General features: G+C 37.2%; 1 protein-coding gene across 1 annotated transcript in view; it reads left to right on the top strand.

Annotated features, from left to right (window-relative positions):
- BDP1 (BDP1 general transcription factor IIIB subunit) overlaps window positions 1-12,699 on the top strand; it is a 90,183-nt gene that overhangs the window by 8,476 nt on the left and 69,008 nt on the right. The window contains 3 exon segments of the mRNA XM_040451288.1: window positions 322-455; window positions 1,926-2,020; window positions 12,033-12,087. Coding sequence (XP_040307222.1) covers window positions 322-455; window positions 1,926-2,020; window positions 12,033-12,087 — 284 coding nt within the window.

The following is a 12,699-nucleotide window of genomic DNA, read 5'->3' as shown; positions in this document are numbered from 1 at the left end:
GGTAATATGTGTTAAATGTAGGGGACATACAGAAGTCAATAAAATATAAGTAATTTTTTGGTGGTCCAAAGATAATGTGTAAATTTTATATTGCTATTAACGATTTCAGAAGAATGTTGGCATTTAATTTTATTACTTGGCAATCACATTTTAAGTGAAAATTAACAGAATCTTGGAAAATATGCATACCTCAAGTATATATTATTATACTTTTGTTCCGATTCTGTCATGGCACATTTCAAAATATAACTATTCAAATATCATGTATTATTTTCTTTCTTGTTCTAAGTGCAAATCTATTTAAAAGTGTGTCTCTTTCAGTTTAACTGTAGAAGTTTTAAGGACAAAAGGCCCCTGTGTTGTTGAGGAAAATGACCCCATATTTGAGCGTGGTTCTACAACTACATATTCCAGCTTTAGGAAAAACTATTATTCTAAACCATGGTCAAATAAAGGTAACTAATTTTCATTTTAAATTTTGTGGATATTTATTTGAAGTAAAGTGAATTATTTTCTGTAAGTAAATAAAATGAAAACCATGTTATTTTCTGTCTAGCTAATTTTATTGGAACTGACCTCTGCATCTGTTCCCCCCCCCCCCGCCACTTTTTATGGAACTCCATCTCTGGCTTTATCTTCGTGATCTTTTTAGGAATTAGCATTATGGTAATTTGGGTAGAGTAGTCCTCTTTGTCAAATCCCTGTATAGGGGCGCCTGGGTGGCGCAGTCGGTTGAGTGTCCGACTTCAGCCAGGTCACCATCTCGCGGTCCGTGAGTTCGAGCCCTGCGTCAGGCTCTGGGCTGATGGCTCGGAGCCTGGAGCCTGTTTCCGATTCTGTGTCTCCCTCTCTCTCTGCCCCTCCCCCGTTCATGCTCTGTCTCTGTCTGTCCCATAAATAAATAAAAAAAAATAAAAACGTTGAAAAAAAAATTAAAAAAAAAATCCCTGTATAAAAAATAACATGGAAAACTATTAATATTTCTAATACTCATAATAATGTTGTATCTTAGATACTGTTGTATAACAGAGTTTCTAAGGGTCAAAATTGTGCTGTTAAAAAGCATATACTACATTTTTTTAAGTTTATTTGTTAATTTTGAGAGAGTTAGTGCAAGCAGGGGAAGGGTAAAGAGAGAGGGGGAGAGCGAGAATACCAAGTAGGCTCTGCATTGTCAGCATGGAGGCTGATACAGGGCTTGAATTCATGAACCGTGAGATCAGGATCTGAGCCAAAATCAAGAACTGGTCACTTAACCGACCGAGCCACCCAGGTGCCTGAAACTTATAACACCTTTTGAATGGTATCGCTTATTCTTATAAAAAATAATGCAGGTTGTTTTTGGGGAGAAAATGAAACAGAACAGAGTAATTCAGGACAACAAGAAAGATTCTATACTTTCCTCCTCTGTATTCCCCAATCCTATTTTATTGAGGTTACTTCTTTTAATAGTCTCTTGTGTGTTTTTTGGTTACTTTCTTTCACATACTATTTAGTGCACCTTAGTTGCTTATGTTAAAGCAGTAATATAGTGGCTGTGACTGATGGTTTTCTTAAGAACACTTTGAGACCAGATAGGCAGAATGTTGTTTTCTTCTTCTTCCTCTTCTCTTTCCCCTTCTTCCTCCTTCCTCTTTCTTCTCGTTTTCCTCTTCTTCCCTTTCTCTTCCCTCTCTTCCTAATTTTAGCTTCTTGGTATGAGTTTATAAATTGCTTATGTTTCTGTATAAAAGTTTAGACATTATTTTAGATGCATGAAGTTCTTAGCAATAAAATTGACTAAAGATTTCCTGGCCTTTGATAAAAGACTGTTAGATACTCTCAAATTTGTTTTTAACTCAAAATATATACTTCATGTAAGATTTTTTTTTCCTCTGAAATATTGGGATTAATTTTCATTCTTTCTAAATCTTTTATTTTTACAGAAACAGATATGTTTTTTTTAGCCATCAGCATGGTAGGAACTGACTTTTCTATGATTGGACAGCTTTTTCCTCACAGAGCAAGGATAGAAATTAAGGTAAAGTAAACCCAATACATTTGTTGATTGGAAAAGGACCAAAAATTACTAATATTATTTTTTTAACTTTTGTTTAAATCTCAGTTCATCCTTATTCGTTACTAGTTTTGAGTGCGTGTCCTTTTTTACAGCTCAGAAAGTAATGCAGTATTACTGAATTCTAATATGAGTACAATCTTCTTACCTTTAGTGTATTATCTATGTCTTGCTCACTTCTAGAATGGATTTTAGGGAGTACCCATAAAACCACTGAATCTAAGATAAAAGAAGCATTATGTAACGAAGAGGGAAGAATAAATGTATCAGAATACGTATTTGGATTAAGGGTAGCTTTTGAACAGAGTGTATTGCTTAATTTCCTAGGAAGGCATGAAGAGAGGCATGCTAAATTAGATAATTCCCATGATCTGATCTAACTGTTGCTTTCTTAGGCTACCTTAACTTTGTGGACAGGGCCACTATTAACAAGAGCAGTGATGTAAATTAGTGCTTTACTATGCCTAACAGAGTGAGTAGTATCCTCTGTTTTATTTTTCCCTTTGTGAGAAACTTAGTTACAAGTTTCCTGGGATGGAGTGCATATGAGTGCACACTATGTAGGCTGTCATGCATTTTCAATTAAAAAATTTTTTTTTAATATTTATTTCTGAGACAGATACAGAGCATGAGTGGGGGAGGGGCACAGAGAGAGAGAGGAAGACAGAATCCGAAGCAGGCTCCAGGCCCTGAGCTGTCAGCACAGAGCCCAACACGGGGCTCGAACTCACAAACCATGAGATCATGACCTGAGCTGCAGTCGTTCATTCAACTGACTGAACCACCCAGGCGCCCCTATGCCTTTTCAATATATTGTGAGCTCTTTATTTATTAAAAAAATTTTTTTTAATTTTTTATTTTATTTTTGAGAGAGAGAGACACACAGTGAGAGCAGGGGAGGGGCAAGAGAGAGAGAGAGAGACAGAATCTGTAGCAGGCTCCAGGCTCTGAGCTGTCAGCGCAGAACATCACATGGGGCTTGAACTCACAGACTGCAAGACCATGACCTGAGCCGAAGTCAGACACCCAACCGACTGAGCCACCCAGGCACTCCTATAGTGAGCTCTTTATTCAGCCATGGGTTTTTTTCTTCATTAATTAAACTATCAGGAAAGACAGATGTTTTGTTCTTGTGCTACACTAGGCATGGATCCATCACCTGGGGACCATTATATGGTGTAGTGGTTATTCTATTTCTGCAAAAGAAGAATTGTTTATATTTTCTATGTTCCTTTTCTAATGTTGATCTTTGATATAAGGAGAAGAAAACGTTAAAGTATGTGAAGGCTAGAAATTGTCTAGGGGAGCTCTCTGATCTGAGTAATTAATGATAAATTTGTCACTAAACTATTTCTCCCCAAAATTGTTTAGACTCCTCCTCTAAGTTTAGTGTAGTTCTAACAAATCTTTGGGCAAAATTTAGAAAAGTGAAAATTTAGACTAGTGGATTGTATTGGTTTTCAAATATCAAACCAGACTTGTGTTATTCTTTCTGATGTTGGATTTTATTATATTTTCTTGAGAATTTTTTTTTTTTAAGGTCATAGAGAGTGCATGCATGTGAGCCGGGGAGGGGCAGAGAGAGACGTGATCAGGGGATCTGAGGGAGGCTCTGTGCTGACAGCAGCCAGCCTGATGGAGGATTCAAACTAATGAATTTATGAACGATGAGGTCACGATCTGAGCCAAAGCTAGATGCTCAACTGACTGAGTCACCCAGGTGCCCTTCTTGGGGATTTTTTGCATCTTTGTTCATGAGGGATATTTTGAATATTTATTTATTATTGATTTATTTTTGAGAGAGGAGGGGGCAGTGAGAGAGAGGGAGAGAGAGAATCCCAAGCAGGCTCTGCACTGTTAGCACAGAGCTTAATGCGGGGCTGGAACTCATGACTGAAATGATCTGAACTGAAATCAAGAGTTGGACACTTAACCGACTCAACCAGCCAGTCGCCCTGTGAAGGATATTTTGCACCTTTCTTTTAATGCCTTTATCGTATTTTGGTACCAGGATTATGCTGGTTATAGAAAATGAGTTGGACAGTGTTTTTGTTTTTGTTTTTTTCTTTTATCTGAATGAATTTAAGATTAATACTATTTCTCCTTTAGTGTTCAATAGAATTCAACAGTGAAAATCTTCAGACCTGTAATTTTCTTTGAGAAAGGATTTTAAGTTCAGTTTCTTTAATACATATAGGTATATTCAGATACTCAGTTTTTTACTTGTCAGTTTTGATGCTAAGTTGTTGAATTTATAGGCATGAAGTTTTCATACTGTTCAGTAATCATTTTAATTTTTATAGGATATTTCTCTTTGATAATTGATGTTTTTCTTCTTTTTTTTTCTTTGTCTTGCTAAGGGTATTTTGACTTCCCCAAATCTTTCTAATGAACCAACCTGTAGTTATAAGTTTTTAATTGTGGATTTTCATTTTTTTAACTCTTCAACATTTCCTTCTATTTATTCTGCCTTTAATTATATTCTTAAGATGAAAATTTTGAACATTGATTTTTAGTACTTTTTTTCTAATTAGACATTTAAAGCTATACATTTTCATCTGAGTCCTGCTTCAACTGCATTTCATAAATTTTGATAGGTTGCTTTCAGTGTTTCTCAGTTAAAAATATTTTCTACATGTATTTCTATTATTTAGAAGTGTGTTTAATTTCCAAATATTTGGGACATTGGTAAATATTTTACTGTTTTGTAATTGTTTTATTAATTCCATTGTGAACATCAAATATATAAGCTGTAAGATTTCAGTCTTTCTGGAATTTAATGAGATTTAATTTAAAAACATGTTATATTCATCTTGGTCAGTATCCTGGTGCACTTGAAATGAGTGTATACTCTGTTGTTGGATATGTTGTCTAGTTCTAGTAGTTAACGAAGCAAAGAATTGACATCTGCCTTCATGATCATAGATTCGCTTCTTTCTGTGTTTATATTCAGTTTTTGACGTATATTGACTTTCTTGTGTCATTCACTTTTGGGCACAGTAATGGGTACATTCACTTTTAGTGTGCTGCTAAATTGATCATACAGCAATTGTCTTTCTCTGATTTATATCACTTAGTATAATGCTTTCAGTGTCCATTCATGATGTTGCAAATGGGAAAATTTCTTCTTTATGGCTGGATGATATTCCTGTACACATACACACACATATGTACCACATTTTTTCTTTTATTTTTGTGCTTTTCTTTTGTAATTTTTATTTTTAATTTATGTCCAAGTTAGTATATAGTGCAACATTGATTTCAGGGCTAGATTCCTTATTGCACCTTACCCATTTAGACCATCTCCTCTCCCACAATTCTTCCAGTAACTCTCTGTTTGTTCTCCGTATTTAAGAGTCTCTTCTGTTTTGTCCCCCTCCCATTTTTATATTATTTTTGTTTCCCTTCCCTTATGTTTATCTGTTTTGTATCTTAAAGTCCTCATGTGAGTGAAGTCATATGGTATTTGTCTTTCTCTGACTAATTTTGTTTAGCATAATACCCTCCAGTTCCATCCACATAGTTGTAAATGGCAATATTACATTTGTTTTGATTGCCGAGTAATGCTCCGTTGTGTGTGTGTGTGTGTGTGTGTGTGTGTGTGTGTGTGTGTGTATACATACCACATCTTCTTTATCCATTTATCCGTTGTTGGACATTTGGGCTCTTTCCATACTTTGGCTATTGTTGCTAGCGCTGCTATAAACATTGGGGTGAATGTGCCCCTTCGAAATAGCATACCTATATCCCTTAGGTAAATATCTAGTAGTGCAGTTGCTGGGTCGTAGTATAGTTCTATTTTTAATTTTTTGAGGACCTTCCATACTGTGTTCCAGAGTGGCTGTACCAATTTGCATTCCTGCCAGCAGTGCAAAAGAGATCCTCTTTGTCTGCATCCTCTCCAACATTTGTTGTTGTCTGAGTGGTTAATGTTAGCTATTTTGACAGGTGTGAGGTGGTATCTCAGTGTGGTTTTGATTTGTATTTCCCTGATGATGCGTGATGTGGAGCATTTTTGCATGTGTCGGTTAGCCATCTGGGTGTCTTCTTTGGAGAAATGTCTGTTCATGTCTTTTGCCCATTTCTTCCCCTGACTATTTGTTTTTTGGGTGTTGAGTTTGATAAGTTCTTTATAGATTTTGGATACTAACCCTTTATCTGCTTTGTCGTTTGCAAATATCTTCTCCCATTCCATCAGTTGCCTTTTAGTTTTGCTGATTGTTTCCTTTGCTGTGCAGAGGCTTTTATTTTGATGGGGTCCCAATAGTTTATTTTTGCTTTTGTTTCTCTTGCCTCTGGAGATGTGTTGAGTAAGAAGTTGCTATTGCCGAGGTCAAGAGGTTTTTGCTTGCTTTCTCCTTGAGGATTTTGGTGGCTTCCTGTCTTCCATTTAGGCCTTTCATCCATTTTGAGTTTATTTTTGTGTATGGTGTGGGAAAGTGGTCCAGGTTCATTTTTCTGCATATCGCTGTCCAGTTTTCCTAGCACCATTTGCTGAAGAGACTGTCTTTATTCCATTGGATATTCTTTACTGCTTTGTCAAAGATTACTTGGTCATACATTTGTGGGTTTATTTCTGGATTCTCTATTCTATTCCATTACTCTGTTTTTGTTCCAGTGCCACATTTTCTTTATTCATTTCTCCCTTGTCTTGGCTGCAGTGAACAATGCTGCAGTGAACTTGGGGATACATACATCTTTTCAAGATAGTGATTTTGTTTCCTTCAGGTAAATATGCAGTAGAATTGCTAGATCATGTGATAATTTTATTTTTTAATATTTTTGAGCAACATCCATACTGTATTCCATAGTAGTTGCAGTAATTTATCCGGTCTGACGCTCTTTTAATTTAATTTTATTATAGGTTATATTTCTGAGAGAGACCAATTCATGGTCATTGAATTCTTAGCGTTGACCCTGTTTTAAAAAAAAAAAAAAAAAGATAAAATGTCTGTTGTACATTTCCATGTAATAATTTAGTTCATTTACCTTTTTTTAAATTAAAAAAAAAATTTTTTTTTTCCCAACGTTTTTATTTATTTTTGGGACAGAGAGAGACAGAGCATGAACGGGGGAGGGGCAGAGAGAGAGGGAGACACAGAATCGGAAACAGGCTCCAGGCTCCGAGCCATCAGCCCAGAGCCTGACACGGGGCTCGAACTCCCGGACCACGAGATCGTGACTTGGCTGAAGTCGGACGCTTAACCGACTGCGCCACCCAGGCGCCCCTAGTTCATTTACCTTTAATGTAATAACTGATATGACTGGGTTCAAGTCTATCACCTCACTATTTTCCGCTTACCCATCTGTTTTTTATTCCTCGTTTCCTGCCTTCTTTTGGGTTATTCAGATAAATCTTAGTATTCTTTCTTATTTTCTTTATTGTACCGTTTTACTCTTTACACTTCATACTCCATATGTAATAATCTCTTACAAGCATATTCCATCTACCCTTCATCCTTTGTGCAATTATATATTTCACTTTTACATACTATAATCCCAATTTTACATCGAACTTACTTTAGCTTATAGTCTTTTGTCTTTATTTATTTATTTTATTTTTAAAGTTTATTATTTTTGAGACGGGTGGGAGGGGAGTGAGGGAGGGAGACACAGAATCCAAAACAGGGTCAAGGCTCTAAGCTGTCAGCCCCCATTGTCTTGTCTTTAAAGGAAATTGAGTAGAAAAGTAGAAAAAGGAAACTAGCCTTAATATTTAGCCACCATTTTCGATGCTTTTCATTTCTTCATGTAGGTTTGGATACGATTTTACTGTTGAAAAATTCTCTCAGCTTTGATGTATCTGAAAGTCTATTTCAGCTTACTTTTCGTTTTTTTTTGTTGGATATGCAAGTGGTTTGATAGGTTTTCCTTTCAGTGTTTTAAAATTGTCATTCTCTTGTCCATTGGCCTCCAGTGTTTTTGATGATAAGTCAGTCATATTTTTTGTTTTTATTCCCCTGTATGTGATAAATTGTTTTTCTCTATTTTTGAGAGGTTTTAACTCTGGTGTTCAGCAGTAGGGTTATGATTTTCGTATGGATAGTTTCTTTTCAATATTTTTTCTACTTTGCCCTTTTCCTCTGGGACTCCACTTATGTCTATTAGCCTGCATAACATTATACTTCAGGTTAAAGCTCTGTTCTTTTTTTTTCCTGATCTTTTTTCTCTATATCACTTGGTTAGTTTCCATTACTGTGTTCACATGTTCACCCTGTCTTCTGCTGTCTTCGGTCTGCAGATACGCCCATTCAGTGAATGTTTCATTTCTCATGTTAATATATTTTTCATTTTTTTTTTTTTTTAATTTTTTTTCAACGTTTTTATTTATTTTTGGGACAGAGAGAGACAGAGCATGAACGGGGGAGGGGCAGAGAGAGAGGGAGACACAGAATCGGAAACAGGCTCCAGGCTCTGAGCCATCAGCCCAGAGCCCGACGCGGGGCTCGAACTCACGGACCGCGAGATCATGACCTGGCTGAAGTCGGACGCTTAACCGACTGCGCCACCCAGGCGCCCCTCATTTCTTTAATTTCCACGTGGTTATTTTTCTTAGTTTCCTTTCTTCTGAGATTTCCCTGTTGATTCCGTATTTTTCTTTAAATCATTGAACGTATTTATAACATGTTTTAACTTTCTTGTTTGTTAATTTCAGCATTTAGATCATGTTGAGATCTGTTTCTTTTGACTATTTTTTTGTGCATCACATTTTCTTGTCTTCTCATGTCTTATGGAGTTTTTTTTTGTTTTTTTTTTTTAAGTTTATTTGGAGAGACAGAGCACATGTGTGTTAGCGGGAGGGGCAGAGAGAATGGGAGAGAGAGAATATACAGAGCCTGACATGGGGCTCGAACTCCTGAACCATGAGATCATGACCTGGGCCAGAACCAAGAACCAGATGCTTAAGTAGCTGAGCCTCCCAGGCGTCCCTTGTGGAGGTTTTTTAAAAGATTTTTTTTTTTAATGTTTATTTTTGAGAGAGAGCATGTGCGTGAGCGAGAGTAGGGGAGGGACAGAGAAAGAGGGAGATTCGGAATTCAAAGCAGGCTCCAGGCTCCAAGCTGTCAGCATAGAGCCTGATGTGGGGCTCGAACTCACAAACCATGAGATCATGACCCAAGCTGAAGTCGGATGCTTAACTGAACTACCTAGGCGCCCCATGGATTTTTTTTTTTAATTTTTTTTTTTTAACGTTTATTTATTTTTAGGACAGAGAGAGAGAGAGACAGAACATGAGCGGGGGAGGGGCAGAGAGAGGGAGACACAGAATCAGAAGCAGGCTCCAGGCTCTGGGCCATCAGCCCAGAGCCCGACGCGGGGCTCGAACTCACGGACCGCGAGATCGTGACCTGAGCTGAAGTCGGACGCTTAACCGACTGAGCCACCCAGGCGCCCCTCCATGGATTTTTTTTAAACTGAGTACTGGACATTGTGGATGATATGTTTGATAGTGTCTAAATTATGTTTGTTGGTTTCTTTCCTTTAAAGAGCATTAAGTTCTAAAAGGCAGTTAATATTCTCTCAACTCTCCTTGTTATTGTCAAGGCTTGATTTTAGGCTTTATTAAGGCAAATCTAGGCTAATCCTTTTTCTAGGTTTTTTTATCTGAACCATAGAAAATCCTTTGAATTAATTTTCTAAGTTTTCTGAGGACCATCATATTAGTACTATTCGAGATCCACAGAAGAGATGGTATAATTCATTACATATCGTGAATGCTTTAGGGCATTAGAATTTAATTCTCATGCTAGAGCCCTGAGTGAGAAAGCCTGCTTTAAGACTGTGGTCTTTATCTTGAAGTGGTGGCTTTTCTGGTGTCTAAAGTAAATGTTTGGGTATTAACTAAGTCTTTCCTTTTGTGAGGGCTAGAATTCTGTCAGCTTGCTCTGTTATGTAACTTCTAGTATCTTTCTTTTCTCATTCCTGGAGTAGTTGTTTTCTACTAGGCCTTAGGCTGTTGGTATGTGGAACCCAGATATAGACCAAGTACCCATGGAATACTTCCACTAGGCTTGTGAGACTCCTTTTTATATAGCTGTCTTCTCTCTGCAACCCCTAAATATTCTCTAGCTCTTGAGAGCTCTGCTCTCTTTGGCCTTTATCTCCTCTTCATTGTTTAGGGAATTTAGCCCAGAGAGCCATGGTGAACATGGGTACATCCTAGATGTTTCCATTCTCTCCAGAAATGTGAAGTTGTAGTTTTACTCTTGCTGTTGTCCATTGTTTGCAAACAGTTGATTCATTTATTTGGTTCAGTAGTAAAGTTATTTTTGGTGTGGTTGGATGTGTTGAGTAAGCCTGTAACCAGTTACTTCATCAGAGTCAGTGGTGGGAATTATGGGATTTATTTTACAGTCATGGAATTTAGTTTTCAGTAGTTCCTGCCTATAAATTCAAGGAATAATATCAATACATTCTTTACAAATGTTTTAAATTGTTCTCAATTATGTTCCTCATTAGGTAAAATATGGTATAGTATTGTTTTAGAATTGAATAATGCCTAAAGCTTATTGGCATTTCTCTTAGGATGTTCATTTTAGTGGTTATATAGCCTCTCATTTTTGATTTTTGTATTTTCAATAAAAGCTTTTAGACTGATCTATAAAAGGGAGAGATTGGTGATTATGCCCTCTCCCAGGATGTAATTGCATGATTAGATAATCTTACAAACAAGCTTATACCTTCACACTTCCTAATGACCTTAGTTAGGATGGATTGAACCTTAAACTTGAACCATCTCCATCTTAATGGAGGTAATCTGGAGTGCTACAGGGAATGATGATCTCTGGTGCTCAGAAAAGCATGAAGAAATGTGCCTTAATATAAAGAAGTCTCTCTCTTTTTTTTTAAACATTTGTTTAATTTTGAGAGAGCGTGCACACACATGTAAGTGAGGGAGGGGCAGAGAGAGAAAAGGACAGAGGACCAAATGGGTCCTGTGCTGATGGCAGAGAGCCCAATGAAGTCCCTAACCCTGAGATCATGACCTGAGCCAATGTTGGATGCTCAACCGACTAAGCCACCCAGGTGCCCCAATATAAAGAAGATTCTAAAGATAAACTTGGCCTGACTCAAAAATTTGTTTTCTCACACTCTCTCTTCTGTGCCATAAAAAACATGAGAATAGTAATATAAGATGTTTAACTTGATATGAATATATTAGTTTTTAAAGAGTTAATATTAGTTAGCTTAATTGACTACAGTTTGATTTGTTACCAGGCTAGTTAACTTAAATTTTTTCTATCCTCTGTAACTCTAGCTTCCATTGCTGATTTATGCTGTTGATTATAAGGAGGTTCAGGGAGCTCAGTGTAGATCATCATCTCTTTTTAAAAAGCTGAAGGTTTGGGGTGCCTGGGTGGCGCAGTCGGTTGAGCGTCCAACTTCAGCCAGGTCACGATCTTGCGGTCCGTGAGTTCGAGCCCCGCGTCGGGCTCTGGGCTGATGGCTCAGAGCCTGGAGCCTGTTTCCGATTCTGTGTCTCCCTCTCTCTCTGCCCCTCCCCCGTTCATGCTCTGTCTCTCTTTGTCCCAAAAATAAATAAACGTTGGAAAAAAAATTAAAAAAAATAAAAAAATAAAAAAATAAATAAAAAGCTGAAGGTTTAAGTAGCTTGCCTGTTGGCAAAGATGTTATGTACGAGAGAATCATTTGTTATAAGAATTGTATTTATTTTTGTTTTAGAGAGAGAGAGAGTGTACAAGCAGGGGGGAGGGGCAGAGGAAGAGAGAGAGAGAGAGACAGACAGACAGACAGAATCCCAAGCAGGCTCCATGCTTAGTGTAAAGCCTGACTCAGGACTTGAGCCCATGACCCTGGGATCATGACCAGAGCCAAAATCAAGAGGCAGACACTCAACCAACTGAGCCACCCAGGCACCCTAGAAGTTTTATTGTAATGCTTATTTTTTAACTGTAATCTTCACTTTTATAATAGGATAAAATTACTGTAGGTTTTTGTTTTCTTTTGTTAACAGAATAAATTTAAACGTGAAGAGAAAACAAATGGATGGAGAATAGACAAAGCCTTCCGTAAGTATTAAGACCTCTTTTATGACATCTCACTTGGAGATCTTTAAAAAGGACCAGTTTGGTTCCGGTGTGTTTTAGATTTGTGTTTTCTCTTTATTGTCATAAGAAGAATGAGACTGGACATTTTTCTCTTGAGCAGTGCAGGTCTGGCAGCTGATAACACATCTATAGACAAGGGATTAGTAAAACATTAAGCAAGTAAGCAGAGTTCTGAGTTCCAGAAGTTATAGAGGGATTGAAGACACCTTTTCTAAGTGTTTTTTTTTTTTTTTTTTTGTTCTGAGTCAACTCTATTCAAGAAGGAATTGTTTCTGGAAGAACTAACAGTATAGATGATTCCTTCCAGTGGCCAGTCATTCATTCAGTTAATAATAGTAAACTTCTGAGAGCTGTTTAATGTTCTAGGCATTGAGGATATAATGGTGAGCAGAGCAAATGAGAAGTCTGCTTTTAGAGCCTTAAGTCTAATTAGATGTAGAAAAGGATAAAGTCAGTAGTCATGGTTAATTGCAGATAGTGATTAGTTTCTACGAAGAAAAAAGGGAGTGAAGAGTGGATATGTAGAATTGGTAGTCAGGGAAGTTTTGTCTGAAAAGGTGGCGTTTGAATTTA

Source organism: Herpailurus yagouaroundi, unplaced genomic scaffold, assembly GCF_014898765.1.
Source record: "Herpailurus yagouaroundi ecotype Mexico unplaced genomic scaffold, PumYag 29, whole genome shotgun sequence".
NCBI classification, from domain to species: domain Eukaryota; kingdom Metazoa; phylum Chordata; class Mammalia; order Carnivora; family Felidae; genus Herpailurus; species Herpailurus yagouaroundi.
This window is presented reverse-complemented; position numbering and strand designations above follow the sequence as displayed.